We start from the raw sequence: 15,722 nt of genomic DNA, 5'->3' as shown, positions 1-15,722 counted from the left end.
TCAGAAAAAAAAAATCTCTTTATTGCTCTTTAAGCAGCCATTTAAATTTTCAGCACATACCATCTTCCCTCATGCCATAAATCAGTGTCTGCCATCTGCAAAACAGCCATTTGCTCGTCCTAAGCTCGACCACACTGTTAGCTTCAGTGGTTCCCATGTTCTTTGGAAAAGGGCAGCGAGGAGCTTGCCCGTGCAGTGGAGCAATGCCGGCTCCCTGTGGCTAATTCCTGGTGGCTCAGCTGCAGAAACCCAACCTCTGAGGACATGCCCTCATCTGAGGGCTGGTTCCTCCTGCCATCGATATCCATAGCAATATGTCCTCCAAAAGGTCCGTGAAGTTCAGTAAGGTGTCTGAAGCACCGGTGGGATGGTGCATGGCACCTAACCAGCTCCTTGCGTTGCTGTTGGTGCTATTGCGCGTGGTTAAGCGGTGTCATGAGCTCAATGGGAGCTCTCATCTCCTTACCTTTGTGCTGCAGATGTCCCAGCCTGGCTGAAGAGCCTCCGGCTGCACAAGTACGCCGCCCTCTTCTCGCAGATGACGTACGAGGAGATGATGGCCCTCACCGAATGCCAGCTCGAGGCACAAGTACGTCCCGCGTCAGTTGTAAAGGGATCATCTGTGGGCCCGACTCTTGTGCAGTCAGTAGATGAGACATCTCCAACGCCTCTTTTTGTGTCTTCACGTGGAAGGCATTTTGCCCACAGGCGGTTGGAAAGCAAGCAGAGAAAGGAGAATTGGGTCTTGGAGAGTGAAAAAACCCACATGGTACCTGAAAAAGGCCTTGTCCCAGATTTCTTACTGGAGTCCCAGCATGAAAGTCCCATCATCGGGACCTGAACTTGGGTTTTTGTCCAGCTGGGATTAAATTTAGGAGTTTCAGGGGCACAGTCTGCAGTACCCAGCTCCTTTAAAGTCAGTGGGGTTTTGGTGGCCAATTGCCGTGTTAACCTTTGAAGATGGCCCTGCTTTCAGATTTCCTTCTGCATTGTCCTTGGGATGAAGAGGGCCAGTCAGCACCTTTGCTTTCACTGTGTGAGATGTACCAGGGAGGGACAGACTAGCTGGAAATCTCGATCTTCAGCAAGTCTCTAAGTGACTTTCAATGTCTCCCACTAATCCATGCACTCAGAAATTTGATTAATTTATAGCAGCCCTTTTCATTTAGGGGAGGAAGGGTTTGGTCTGACCTGGCTGTCCTGTGGAAATGTTAATGCCAGGTTTTGTGCTGGTTTTTTGCAGAACGTTACCAAAGGCGCAAGACACAAAATAGTCATCAGTATCCAAAAGCTAAAAGAAAGACAAAACCTGCTCAAATCTTTAGAAAGGGTAAGTAATCACAACCACTTTTATATTTCCTCTTTTTCAAGAAGCCAGGAATTAATTCTGGGGTGAAGGACCCTTTGGTTACGCATGTTGTTGGGATCTTTTGCAGAGGAATCTGTTGCTGGCTTCACCACATCTGAACGGTGTCTCAAACACTTCTGTAGCAGATGCAGGTTTTATCTGGGGCTGTGTTTTGCAGAGTGGGTCCTAATCCATCCCCGGCACTCCCGCAGCTGGGATGGATGTACCTTGCAGCACAAGGCCTGTCCAGCTCCAGGGTGCTCGGAAACACCTGAGCTCCAGGTGATGGAGGGCATCAGCCCAGCGACACTGATGGGAAGGTGGTCACCCGTCCGCTGAACCATGGTGCAGGACCAGCTCTAGCCGCACCAGCCGCCGTGGTCCTCTCTCCCGCTGGAGAACCAGCTGGGCAGAGCCTTTAACCCCTGGTTATCCCTCGGTTAACTCTCCCATCTCGATGCCACTGTCCCTCTCAAGAGACCCCTCCATGCACAGCAGTCCTCACAGGGACCCCCGAGCCCTGCTCCTACCTCTCCGTTCCCAAAAAGAGATGGGATTTCCCGGTGTCTGTCAGGTCAAGGGCCACTGCGCTTTTCTGCAGCATCATATGGGCAATCTGTCCTCAGATGAAAAGCCAGCCACCCACGTCAGTGCCTGAACAACAGCTTGAATTTCCAAGGAGAACAAATAGAAACATCTTTGTCCCTTCAACAAAAGCTTAAACTCTGCAGAAATGCCTGTCAGAGAAGCACCAGCACCGCAGGCTGGCTGGGAGGAGTTCACCCAACCTCTCGCTATTTATTATCACAATATTATATTATATTTAATTGCACCATCTTCAAACAGCAACTTGCAGAGCCTCCCACTAGGGGCTTTTAAATACTTATGTGGTGTGTTGCTATTTATTGGTGTTTTCGTTAGCTCACTGCTTCACTATTTATTTATAATATGGGATTGTACTCGGAGTATGGCAGGAGCTAATAAAGCCGTATTTACCTTCGTATATTAATAATAACTATTAAATCCAAGAGACAGCCGGCTGGATTGAGCTTGCTTCGGCGATGTGTTTTCCAGGCAATTGCACAGCCTCTTCCCCCGCTTCTCCGCCTGGGTTTTGAAATATGGTATTGATTGACTGGCGCGGTGCGGGAGCTTAAGCCCGCTTCAGCTGACACAACCAGCCACGCACGCTGTAAAATACAGGAGATAAGTGGCAGGGACTGCTTTTTTGAGCCCTCATGGGGTGGGTTTGGGCTGTGGGGCTGTGACCGTGTCCCACTTTGCTGGGGCTCAGAGCTGCCTGTGAGCTGCTTTACTTGGGAGGAGACGTCTCTGGTTTTCCAGGCTTCCCATCCAATTTCTCTTTGCTAAACAAGAGCATGTGTGGGACTTGATTTTTTTGGGCAGTGTCTCGCTGCTAAAGATTGCTGCTTTCTTGGAAAGAGCTGCTCCACCCCTCTCTGCCGGTTAGCAGAGCAGGATTTTTTTCCCTAAAAAATAATGCCCAGCAGGCTGGCGCCAGGTCTTCGAGAGAAGTGGAGCCGAGACATCCGAGAGTGAGCTGGGTGCAGCAGGAATTAGGGTGAACAGCCATTGCAGGGCTTTGAGTGGCTCACGCGCAGCCTGTGCACCCACCTTGTGTCTCTTCCCTAGGCGTAGCCAGGACTCACCCCAAAAGCTGCCTCTTACCGAGCGGCATCCCACGAGCCAGACCCTACAGGAGCCTGCAGTGAGCTGTTCTGGTCCAGGCTACATTAAAAACAAAATGCAATTATTTCCCATCAGTGGGATGAGGATCTGACCGTAGAAAGGGAGTTCTTGATCCACACGATAACCGAGAGCAAGGCTGGGGGTGTAGCCAAATCCTCTCCCTCCTGGGTGGACCTCCCCAGGATCTCCAGGCTGAATGTTTTTGCTGTAGGGATGGCAGTTCACCTCCAGCCTCGTGGTCTCCCCTTCTGTGTCCGACCACAGCGCACCCTGCTCCCATTGAAACCCTCCCTTTCCCCTCTGCATCTGCTCCCCCAGCCCGTCCCAGTATGGACGGGGACGTCCCTGCTTCGCTGCTGCAGGATGGGCTCCTGCGTCCCAGCATGGTCCTGGACCTTATAATGGCGGTCGCAGGGCATAAGGGTGCTGTCGCAGGCCCTTTGGGGCAGAGCAGTTGATGGAGAGCCAGGCTTGAAGGTGGTGCTGGAAACTGGAGACAAGCCCACGTTAAAAAATATGGTTGAAATTAAATAGGGCTGAAATGTCAGGATTGTGGGGTTGCTGGGGAAGGAGGAGCAAGATACCCGCTGGTCTGGGCATTGAAATCTCACAGGCTCAGTCGTTCTCATGGGGTTGCCATCTTCCTGGTGGAAATTTGGAAATGCTGGAGCTGGACTGTCGCTGGTTTTGGGTCCCAGTGGTTGACGGGGCACATTTATCTCTGGGGATTCAGGTCTGAACACATCCCTGGATAATCAGGCACAGTCCCTGCAGCAGCTCCACGCTCCAGGTTCACAGAATCGTAGAATCACGGAATGGTTTGGGTGGGAAGGGCCCTTCAGAGGCCACCCAGCCCAACCCCCTGCAGTGAGCAGGGACATCTCCAACCAGACCAGGGTGCTCAGAGCCCCGTCCAACCTGGCCGGGAATGTTTCCAGGGATGGGGCATCACCCACCTCTCTGGACAACCCGTGCCAGTGCCTCACCACCCTCACTGTATAAAATTTCTTTCTTATGTCCAGTCTAAATCTATTCTTCACCCCTGCTCTAAGCAAAAGACTGGGGAATGTAACGCGGCTGTTGGATATGGGCTGCAGCAGGGCCCTGGAGCAGCAGCGAGGCCATCGGCTTTGCTGGGGATTTTCGGGAGGGGGTAACAGGAGGGGTCTGGTTCGCAGCTGCTCTCCTGTTGTCCCTGCGGAGACAAACCCTCTTCTCTCCCCTCCAATCCACAGGACATCCTGGAAGGTGGCAACTTGCGTGTCCCACTGCAGGAACTACACCAAATGATCCTCACCCCCATCAAAGCCTACTCTTCCCAAAACTCCAGCACGGAGGAGCACAGCCGGGACGCGGACTCGCATCACCCCTCCTCCCTGATCGGCTCAGACAGCCAAGGCTCTGACTGCAAGGACTCTGCCGCGGGCGGGATGCAGCAGCACCATTTGCCGGGATGCGAGGGCGAGTCGGGGGGGGCCCCTTTGCCCGAAGGTGACCTGCCCGGACAGTTCACCAGAGTGATGGGGAAAGGTGAGCGGCCCTCACTTGTTATCGGCGTCCTCGCAAGCGAGAGCTGCTTCGGGGCAGGCTGCCTGCGGTGGCGGCGCTGGCAGCAGCCTTTCCCCGAGCTCTTGCAAGCCGCGGTCCCGGGGGTGATGGTTTTTTGAGGCCCCGTCGTGCTGTGGTAAGAGGTAAGAGCGTGGGCGGGGAGGTGGGCAGTGATTTTTGCAGAGGGGCAGCGATGGGACGGGCTGCCCGCTCCAGGGCGGGGGCAGGCAGCATCCTCTCCCTTCCCATTCGGAGCCCTGCGGGCATCCCGCCGATCCAGAGGGATTTTCAGCAGCATCCCTCGGACTTGCTCTGCTTGTTGCGGGGGTAGCAGCGGTGTGTGAGCTGCACACGAACCATCTTGAGTGCAAATCAGCTGGGTCCAAGCCCCTTTTTAAGATGCCCCTTTTTAAGATGCCCCTTTTTAAGATGCCCCTTTTTAAGCCCCAGTTTAGATGCAGGGCATCCAAAATACTCAGGTGCTGTTCCACACCTGCTGCAGGGCGCGTGGCTTTTGCGCCAGGATTAACACGCCGGGAGGTGCACAGGAGCGAGGTGTGGTAGGGACCGACCTCCTGTGCCGTACCCAGGGCTCTTCCAGGAAATCTGTGTGAGCCGGGATGTGTCCTAACCCCCGTCGGTGGCACCTGAGGGTGCTGGCTGAGTGGAGGGAGATTTCCCTGGAGAAGAGGGGAGGGGAGTCTCGTCCGCAGGCTCACACAGGAGACCGGGAACAAAAAGAAACTCATCGGGACGCCACGAAGAAATACCAGCCCTGTCCCTATTTCAGACCTTTTTTTTGCAAAATATAGATGTTTTCTATATAAAAACATGCTGCAAAATTTCTCACCAGCTCACTGGCTGCATGCACAGAGAAACGTGGATTTCTGGCCCCATTTTAAACCCGCTGATGAATTCAGCCCATGCCAGATGCCTCCATCACGCACAAAGCTGTACGTACGGCACAAGCCTTGGAGGACGAGGTGTCCTCCTGGACCTCAAGGCATCCCTGCCTGGGGCTTGTGACAGGAGAGACTCATTTCTCTGTGGATTCATTTCCACTTGCTTTGATGGCATGAATTCCAAAAAGAGGTTAAAATCCATCGGGAAAGGTGGGAATCCATTTGCAGCAGGGGCAGATTTTGGCTGTAGGAGCAGGAGCTCTCCCAGTGCCAGCTCTTGCCTAGGAATAAGGAATAATCCTGTGCCCCTGATTTGCTCAGGTCTAATTTTGGTGACTCCAATGGTGTCATTCTGGATTTAAACTAACATAACAGAGAACAAAATCTGGCCCTAAATATAGGACGGTACAGCAGGAATTGGGGAAGGGTGTTTTTTCTCGCTGATGAGAAGATTCACCCATGGGACCAGGGAAACGGGACGTCCAGGGCATTCGTCGGCCCCCCCCGGACCCCAGCTTGGTGTCCCCATGCCCATTTCTCTTCTCTTCTCTCTTTTTTTTCCAGTATGCACGCAACTTTTAGTTTCCCGACCCGACGAAGAGAATATAAGTTCCTATTTACAGCTCATAGACAAATGTCTAATCCACGAGGTGAGTTGTGACGTATCATCTAAAACTGTTGTTCTCATCGCTTAGAAACTGTTTCCAAAGTTTCTGTTTATGTAAACCTTTCGGTTTCTAACACAAATATTTTTGGGGGATATTAATAGTAATTCTGACAGAACAGGGCTGGAGCGGGCGGTAGCTCCGACGTGGTGCATGGAAATGTCGCGCACTCCCCTCCCCGTGCTCGCTTAATTGCCAAGACCTGGAGCTGGGAAATTCATCTGGCTCATGGCAGTCTGATCAGCAGCTGGATGAAAGAAAAAAATCCCGGGATGAACGTGCAGACAGACCCGGCGATCCCTTGGCTGCCTCCTGTTTTGCCGCACGTGGTCTTGGGATTTTGCAACAGGGGCATCTGTTTCTGCTCCCAGCGGATCTGCCTTTGCCAGGTGATGGCTTGGGATGGCCGAGGCTGTGCCGCAGGGCTCCGGCATGCTCCTGCCCGGTGGCAGGGAGGGATGGCCGGCGTCCCGCAGCGCTTTGTACCCGTGCCGGCTGCACCTGGAAGAACAAGCTGCTTCTCATCGCCTGCCCATATGGCAGGGGTCGGGGGGGAGATTGCACACCCTCTCATGGGAGCTGCAGGCTTTAAACGTTTCTCAGTTATTTGTTTATAAAAAAATACGCTGTCAAAGCACAGAAGAATCTCCTCCGGAGAGCGCTGGTGGCTGCAAACCCCAAAAACGTGCTGCACACTGCGTGGAAGAGGAGAGGGGCGGCTCGCAGCCCCTTGCCTTGCAGCTGAAGCCGGTGCCCGAGCCGTGCTTGTGCAAAGGCATGATCCACGCATCTCTGCAGGGCCAAGCCTGGGGGATCTTGATACTGGGCAAAACGCGAGTGCTTCAACATATTTTTTTTTAACTGTGTGCCCGGACACCTCTGTTGATCACGGTGGGGATTTCAGTGCATTTTGCTGGCAGCGCCTGTGGCGTCAGCCGACATTTGGCCTCATGAAATACGGGGTGGTGGCACCCACTGTTTGGGTTTGCTGCAAGGCAGGTTTAGAGCCGTGCGTATGGAATTCTCCGTGCTTTACACAGACGCAGGCAGTGGCGAATAGCTGTAGGGGCTGGAGGGGAGAGCGTGTCTGCTCCCACTTGCTCCGCTCTCAGAGAGCATCGGAACCTGGAAATGGTGCCTGGATTTTCTGGACGGCCGAGCAGGGCATCACCGGGGGGAGCAGAGGCGTCAAGAGAGGAGCGAGGATGGTGGCAGCAGATGCCCAGGGCTGGAGAGCAAAGCCAGAAGACACAGAGCTGCAGAGGGGCTCATTCTCCCGGAGCACCCGGGGCAGACATGGTGACACAGCGTCACCCCACCGGTGCCAGCCTGTGTCCCAGGACCACCGTCTGCGGCGGCTCTGGCAGTGCCGGGAGAGAACATTGGTTCGGAGCAATCAAGTCAGGCACTAATTAGCCTCCAAACTGTCCTCCGGAGACCTCCACTCCTCTCCGCCGGCGGCACGGAGACGTTGGGTGTCTGAAGTTAGCTGTGGTGGGCACATGGATGTCCCCATAACCCACACCGCCTGCCTGGAGGTCTGGGGCGTTTCGGGAGGTCTGTCCCTGTGGGGGTGACCTTCACAGGGAGGCCGGACGGGTGACGGGGCTCACCCCGGCTGACCTCCCGCAGAGGCTGTCAGCGCCAGGAACAGAGCCGAGCTCTGCCGGGCCCTGAGAATAGGATGCAGGATGCCACGGAGCAGCTCTGCTTTCCAAATCCCAGCTTTTTGCCACCCCCGGCAGCGTTTTCTAGAGCCACATCCAGGTGACAAGTGTCACCTCCCCGGCAGGGACCGGCCATCAGACCCCGTGGGGAGCTGCGCTGGCACCCCGGCAGCCGGCGGGGAGCCGGGCACAAGCGGTGGGGCTGGGGGCTGGGAGAGGCTAGCGGGGAAGCTTTGGGGAAGCTCTGCCCAGGGGGGCTGGCAGCCTCGGGGGCAGAGCCGGGCCATGGCTCTGGGGCGCAGGGGATGCTGCTGGAGCATTTTTCTTGACCTGAGATGAATAAATCCTCGAGAGAGACCGGGGTTTCCCTCAGGACTCGCCGATGGGGCTCAGCTCACACCACTGCCTGCTCCAGCTGCTTTGCTTTGCACACACACCCACGCATGCATCCCCGCTCGCTTTGTCCAGAAAAACATTCATATTTTTCTCTTTCTTTGGGGGACAGGCGTTTACAGAGATCCAGAAGAAGCGGCTGCTGTCATGGAAACAGCAGGTGCAGAAACTCTTTCGGTCTTTCCCTCGGAAATCCCTCCTGGAGCTGTCGGGCTATCGGCAGCAGAGGAGGTACGCCGGTTTTTGGGGAGGGGTGGATGCAGCGGCCGGGGGGCAGGAGCATCTCGGGAGGGACCGATGTCTCCCAGCAAGGAGGGACGGATCCTGCCGGGTTCAGAGCCGCATTTCGGGAGGGAGGAGTGTTGGAAAAGCTTTGGCAATAAAACCCCAGGCGTTGGCTGGGAAGGGAAAGCAGCAGTAAGTTTGCTTGCCTGTGTGGTCGGCGCCTACCCCCCCCGAATCCCACCGCGTCTCCCTGGCTCCGAACCTGGCGCTTCCCAGCTGTGCAGCATATCCCCGGCACTGGGCGGCCGGCTCTGGCCCTGCTGCTGCCCTTTGCTAATTACATCAGTGCTGGAGTTTCACCAAAAAGCCGTCAACTGGCAAAAAAAAAAGGCTTGGAAGCCTGCAGAGGGTCAGAAGGCCGGGTAGAGCTGTGTTGCGAACACCGTGTTTGCTCACTTCCAAGGTGATGCTGGATTTTGGGTGATCCTAGAAAGTGTTGGGGTTATCGTGAGAAGGGATATTTTTAGAGCAGTTTTAACAACAACGTCAGCCTTTTGTTTCATTCGGCTAAGTCTATTTTATTGCAGCCTTGTGCAAGTTTTTTTTTTCTCTAAAAGAGTTTTGGAGATAACTGGGAGCATTGGGACAGCCGGGATGTGAGTTCAGAACCAGAGTGTTCCCCAGTGGAATTAAATGAAATACTTTGGAATGGAAAAAACAGGCGGTTTCAATGCTCGTGGCAGGCTCGGAAGCAGAATAGACAAGAGCAAAGGTTTCTGATGGACCCATTTGGTCTGGGCCATCACTGGTGCAGCAGTTTAGCTGCACATCCAGGCTGGTCCCAGGCACGAGGTGGGGCTGGTGGCCCAAAACGGTCCCAGTCCCTTTCCCGGAGCTGCTCAGGATGCTCTCCAGTTCCCTTGCTGCTTTTGGGTGGTGTGCATTTTGCATTTTCTTCTGCTCCTGGGAAGCTGGAGGCGAGGAAGGAGCATGCGGCCAGACCTGCTTTTCTCATGGCGATTTAATGGCAAGAGCATCTTTTTGGATGAGGTTTAAAGAAACCCCGCCGTACTCCTGCCTAGTAAGTTTAGCCAGTTGTGGGATCCCAGCGTGCTCATGTTGTCTGAAGCGTGTTTGCAGCCACCCGCGCAAGCAGGAGAGAGGAGGGCTGGGAGGAAGGTGAGCTGAAACATCTGCGAGGGTGATTAAGTGCTGGAGAAGGGCGGGGAGGGACGGGGAGCGTAAAAGCAACCGCAGCTGTGGGTTTGCAGAGTGCTCCTATCCTTGGCTGCGCTTAAACCTGATAACGGCGTTGCAATGCTGCTGCCCAGCTCATCGGGCAGACACCAAGCCGACGTCGCGCGGCAAGGAGACCCGCGCTGCGTGTGTTTCCAAGGATTTTCCTGACGATTTTTGTGTCATTCCTCTGGTTTTAAATGCAAAAACCCACATGGGGAGGGATGCCGGCGTGTCCGACCCTCTCCTCCAAGGAGTAAAGATGGTTTCGTGTCAGGAGATCGGTATCTCGGGACATTTGGGCTGCGTGGTGTTGGGTCCAGATGGTTTTTCTCTGATCACAGGGAGCTGGATGAAGGTTTGCAGTGCAGAGATGGGAGGGGGTGCAGAGTCAGTCCCACCTCTGCACGAACGTGCCTTTCCCTCAGCCCCTCCCTAGGAAATCTTGGACTTGTTAGGTCATTTTAGCCAAGTTTTCCAGAACTTGAGAAGTCTCAGAGAGGACTGTGTTCATAAAAATGAACCTCCTGGAAGGGGAGAAGGTCCAGCCCTTCAAGCGTTCCCAGTAAAGAAAACCCAACAGCATGAGCTGAACCTTTATCAGACACTAGAGAATCCACACATGAGAGATCTCTTTCGTACAGCTCAGAGGCATGAAGAGTTTAAGTCAAATCCCAAGAAATCAGGCGCCGCTAGCTCCAGTGCCCGGGGAGTTACCTGCGTTATTTTAGCTTGCATTTAAGAACAGGCCCGTTTTGCAGGAGTAAAATAAACTTTAAAAAAAAAAAAAAAATAATGGCCCCTTGCAGGGGCCGATTTCTCACCCTCGGTGCTTTCTCTCTCCGCAGCCGAGGCTTTGGCCAGTCGAACTCCTTACCGACAGCCGGATCTGCAGGGGCAGGACTGGGCCGGCGAAACCCCCGCCAGTTCCAGATCCCCTCCCGCAACCTCCCCACCGCCCGGCTGGGGCTGCTGGGCCCCAGTGGGCTGCTGGGCACCCCCCAGCGCAGCCCCGCCGCCAGCCCCGCCATCCTCAAGCAAGGCAGACAGGTTGGTCGGCATTCAGGGTTTCCAGCTTTTCCATCCCTTCCCTATAAGCTTCCTTTGCTTCTTCTCCTCTAACTTGTCCGGATTCCCTTTTTTTTTTTTTTTTCCCTCCTTTCGTTCAAGCTAAGCAAGCGAGAGCGATTTATTCTCCTCCGTGCAGCTGGGTGCAGAAAAAGGACTGGCAGGAGGGGGGGCAACCCGGGAGGCGGCGGCGGGGGAGAGATGAGCCCAGGGGGGTTATAAATACGTGGCACAGAGGCCTCCATTTTACATCCTGCACCCCTTTTTTGTTTGCTTCCCACAGAACCTCTGGTTTGCCAACCCCGGGGGCAGCAACAGCATGCCCAGCCGGAGCCACAGCTCGGTGCAAAGGACGCGCTCGCTGCCGGTCCACACCTCCCCGCAGACCATGCTGATGTTTCAGCAGCCAGGTAGGAAGCAGACATTTGCTTTTTTGCTTATCCACAGCCCAGCAAGACAAGGAGCCGCGCCGGTGAGCCTCGCCGCAGGCGCATCGCCTGTGCCGGCGCGGCGCGCTCCCGCACGCTTGCGGCCACGCTCGCAGCACCGGCTGTCGCAGCCCGAGCGGGGTATCCTTGAAACATTAGTTGGATTACTGGGTTAATTGAACTGGAGACATCACTGGAGGGATTTTGACCCTATATATAACCTCTTGGCCCTATAGATAAATGGGTTGGTGCCTTACATGGCTTGCTTCTGAGGGGCTTCGAGTCAGGCGGGGAAGGCAGTAGCTCTTCCATCGCCTCTTTTGCTCATGCATGGATCTGGAAACCTGGTGCAGAGGGACTGCCTTTGTGCGCTCGAAGGAAATTCTTTTCCGAATGCGCATGAAGGGACATGGTGTTGTGTCGGTGCTTCCTTCCCAAACACCGCAAAATGCTGCTCTGATCAGAGGGACCTGGCCAGGCTGGGCCGATGGGCCGGGGCCAGCGGTGTGAGGGTCGGCAAGGCCGAGTGCCGGGTCCTGCACTTGGGTCACAACAACCCCGTGCAGCGCTGCAGCTGGGGAAGAGTGGCTGGGAAGCTGCCTGGCCGAAAAGGACCTGGGGGTGTTGGTCGACAGCGGCTGGACATGAGCCAGCAGTGTGCCCAGGTGGCCAAGAAGGCCAACAGCATCCTGGCTTGTGTCAGGGACAGTGTGGCCAGCAGGAGCAGGGCAGGGATCGTCCCCCTGTACTGGGCACTGGGGAGGCCGCACCTGGAATGCTGTGTCCAGTTTTGGGCCCCTCAGCACAAGAAGGACATTGGGGTGCTGGGGCGTGTCCAGAGAAGGGCAGCGGAGCTGGGGCAGGGTCTGGAGCACAGGGCTGGTGGGGAGCGGCTGAGGGAGCTGGGGGTGTTCAGCCTGGAGAAGAGGAGGCTGAGGGGAGACCTCATCGCTCTGCAGCTCCTGGCAGGAGGGGGCAGGGAGGGGGGGTCGGGCTCTTCTCCCAAGGAACAAGCGATGGGACCAGAGAAAATGGGCTCAAGCTGCGCCAGGGGAGGTTTAGATTGGGTATTGGGAAAAATTTCTTCATGGAAAGGGTAGTCAAGCACTGGACCAGGCTGCCCAGAGAGGTGGTGGGGTCCCCATCCCTGAGGTGTTAAAAACCCATGTAGACGTGGCACTTTGGGACATGGTTTAGTGGGCATGGGGGTGTTGGGTTGATGGGTGGACTGATGATCTTAGAGGGCCTTTCCAACCTTAGTGATTCCTATTTTTACTTTATTAAAAAATAATGCAGCCACCAAGCCAGGAAACATGAAATTAGTTATTCCTCTCCCCTTAATTGGTTTAGTGGTGGACTTGGTAGTGTAGGTTACTGGTTGGACTTGATGATCTTAAAGGTCTTTTCCAACCTAAACCATTCTATGATTCTATATAGGAGCACCCTCTGATTCATGGGGGTTCCTGCTGAACATGGACCCTGAACCCGGAGCATCCAACCCAGCACCATTAGGACATTTGTGCCTTTTTCTCAGTGTATTCCTCCATTAGCCTTTAAGCGTGCCTTTTCTTACCAACACAGTTACCGTAACAATTTATACCGCCAGACGGGGAGTTACAGCCCCCCCAGTAAACTCCACCTCATCCGTAAGCTTCTGCCATGGTTTCAGCTTGGCAGCTCCCCTCGCGTCACACGCCTGCGGTGTTTTAACTGCATAATTAAGGTGGAAAAAGTCCTGTACAGCAAAAGCGGCGTCTGTTCATGGGTATTGATTAAAACACCAGGACAAGGGCACATTTCTGCAGGCGCTGAAGGAGAATAAATAGTTTTCTCTTTGCGTGTTAGCTTGGGGTGAATGAGGGCGCAGGAGGATTAGGGAGCCAAAGGTGCGGATTGAGTGGCGAGGAAAATAAGCAATAAGTCAGGGCTGGGCTCCCAAAACACTTTTGGTCGGGCTGCGGGGACCTCAACCCTCCTGGACCTCGTCCCATGTTCCTGTCGGCCGGTGGCAAGCAGAGCGGGGGCTCTTTTGGCGCTGTATGGGTCAGGCCGGGGCGTTGCAGCACACCAAACTTCATCGCCGCCTTTTTTGCGCTCACCCCCGCCGGGGACGTGGCAGCAGGGACGTGGGCGACCGAGCGGCGGCCAGGCTGGCCACGGAAAAGCCGGACGGCAGCTGTGCCGGTCTGTGCTGCCATCCCACGTCTGAGCGCTAACCCTGCCTGCGCGGGCAGCTCCCCGGGGCTGCTTGAACGTTTTACGTGTGTTGAGAATTTTTGCAGGGCCTGAGCAAGGGGAGAGCCCGCGGCTGCCCCTCCCGGGGTGGGGGGTCCCGCTCTCGCCCCAGCTCCCCCCCAGCACCTCTAACCGGTGCCTGAACCCCTTGTTTCCATCCACCTCCTGCCGCAACGCCGTTGAGTCTCCCCAGATTTACCCCTTATGTGTAAGAAAGAGGGGAGCGACGACTATTTTTGCAAACGTCTTGCCGGAGGTGATTGCACGGGGAAGCGAAGCGCTGCCAGAGTCCCGGCCACGCGGCCAGGCCCTCCTGGGGCATCTTTCGGGTGGTTTCCACCCCGACGTGCCCCACTCCGGCAGCAGCAGAGCGGGCGGGGGGTGCGGGGCAGGCGGGCAGGGTCCCTGCCAGGTCCCCTGACCACGGTCTCCTGTCCCTTTCTCCCTGCAGAGTTCCAGGTGCCGGTGACTGAACCTGACATCAACAACAGGCTGGAGTCCCTGTGCCTGAGCATGACGGAGCACGCGCTCAGCGGTGAGCACTCCCTCCTCCTCGGGCTCTTCCAGCACGTCCACGCCGCCTCCGCCGAGCCCCCCGGCCCCTGCCTCGCGCCCCCCAAAAGCTGGGACAGGCTGTGGCTGTGAGGGCTGGATGCGGGGATGCTCCCGGGGATGCTCCCAGTGGGGGTCGGATGGGGGCATCGGCTTCTCTCGGCGAGGTGACCGGGGCAGAGGGGTAAAACCAAACGCGGGGATCGCGCCCAGCACGAGTGGAGTCCGTGCTTATTAGCCACTAGTTAGCTTGCTAATAATAATTAGTATTAGCTCGCTAGTTTGTTATTAATTCTCGATAAAGCCCTTGCCACCGGAGCACTCAAATGGTTTACAGGCTTTGGAGTATTTTACCCTTCTGCCACCGGCGTCCCTCGTTTGGCCGGGGGGTGCAGGAGCCCCAAGGCCCGAGGCTGAAACCCTGCCGGGCGCTGTGCCGGTGGTGGGTGCCAGCCCAGGCGGGCGGATAGCGGGCACGGGGAGGGAGGAGGACCAGGCGGAAAATCGGGCAGGGAAGGTGGAAAAGGCGGCGGCAGCAGCGTGACGGAGAGGCCGGCGCAGCAAAAAGCACCGGCACCAGAAGCGCCCGGTGCTCCTCACCGACGCGCCGGACCCCCAAGCACGAACGACGGCTCCCCGGCGATGGGACGAGCGCGGCCGCCTGCATTGCCCAGACCCTCCCAAAATAACCAGCTCGGGTCTCGCCCCCGGCCATCCCCGGACTGCATCGAACGGTTGAGGACGGGAGCCCCTGGGGAGGCTGAGTGCCGCCGCGTTCCCTCCGCCGGCACGGCTCCCTGCGGCGACCGGGGAGAGGGACGCGAGAGCAAGGACTGTAAGAGGCGGCAGGGCCCTGGCAGCGCCGCGGCAGCATCCTCGGCCGGGAAAACAAGGACACTTCTGTCACCCGAAGCGTTTCTCCGGCGTGTGCCCAGGCGAGGCTTAGCTGTCTTGTTCCTCTGCAGGGTACTGTTCCTCCGAGTTATTTTTTTCCAGGTCGCATACCCCGAGCCTATCGAAACCGGTCGTGCTATAAATAGCTCTTAAAAAAATAAACCTTCGGGGGAGAAAAAAAAAAAAAAAAAAAAAAAAAAAGGCGTAACAAACCTGTTTGTTTTTAGTCTTAAGGAGGGAGGCGGCCGTGATGCCCTGGGCAGTGTAACAGGGAGTGCTCTGTTCGCGGGCTGCCCCCCGCTGCCGCTCTCCATCCCGGGAATGGGGGTTTGGGATGGGGACCGGGGGGGCGGCCGGGGCCGCAGGAGGGCTGGAGGGTTGGAAATGCTGCTGGGGGTTGATTTCTGGCCCCAAAAGAGCTGCTGGCGCCCGGGGTGGGGGTGGGGGAGGAGCGGGTGCTGCTGGCAGCGGGGTCGTTCGTGCAGTTTTGGGATGGGTCGTGGACCCCTCGCTCCTGGGCTCGGGGCTGTGGCTGGACGCGTCCCTGCAGTCATGGGACGCTGGGGGCAGGGGCTCTGGGGAGACAGAAACAACCCCTCTTGGGTTTTTTTTCCCCTGCCGTGGTCTTCGGAGGAAAATCTTGCATCCTCTGCGGTGCGGGTGTTGCAGGGCTGCGTTAGCTGGGGGGCAGGGCAGCCCCCCAGGCCCGGCTCCGTCGCTGTCCCCCCATTCCTGGGCAGTGGGTCATGAATTTGTCCTGCTGCAGGGGGGTCCCGGACTCACACTCACCTCGCGGCGAGTCCGGGCTGCCCAGAAACCCCCTCTGCTCCCGGGAAAGGTGCCGTGGGGAC

The 15,722-nt window shown here is 56.4% G+C and overlaps 1 protein-coding gene across 3 annotated transcripts in view; it reads left to right on the top strand.

The window, feature by feature from the left end:
* SAMD4A (sterile alpha motif domain containing 4A) overlaps positions 1–15,722 on the top strand; it is a 108,888-nt gene that overhangs the window by 92,842 nt on the left and 324 nt on the right. For 2 of the 3 annotated variants that reach the window (XM_075712667.1, XM_075712666.1), the window contains 8 exons: positions 480–589; positions 1,244–1,330; positions 4,294–4,588; positions 6,073–6,158; positions 8,346–8,464; positions 10,543–10,744; positions 11,046–11,172; positions 13,877–13,960. In XM_075712667.1, the coding sequence (XP_075568782.1) occupies positions 480–589; positions 1,244–1,330; positions 4,294–4,588; positions 6,073–6,158; positions 8,346–8,464; positions 10,543–10,744; positions 11,046–11,172; positions 13,877–13,960 (1,110 nt within the window). Of the gene's footprint in view, positions 1–479; positions 590–1,243; positions 1,331–4,293; positions 4,589–6,072; positions 6,159–8,345; positions 8,465–10,542; positions 10,745–11,045; positions 11,173–13,876; positions 14,071–15,722 lie in introns of those variants that run through there. The other variant, XM_075712665.1, reaches the window with a different exon arrangement.

Source organism: Pelecanus crispus, chromosome 6 (genome assembly GCF_030463565.1).
Source record: "Pelecanus crispus isolate bPelCri1 chromosome 6, bPelCri1.pri, whole genome shotgun sequence".
NCBI classification, from domain to species: Eukaryota; Metazoa; Chordata; class Aves; order Pelecaniformes; family Pelecanidae; genus Pelecanus; species Pelecanus crispus.
Note: the sequence above shows the minus strand (reverse complement) of the source record. Positions and strands in the feature narration are given on the sequence as shown.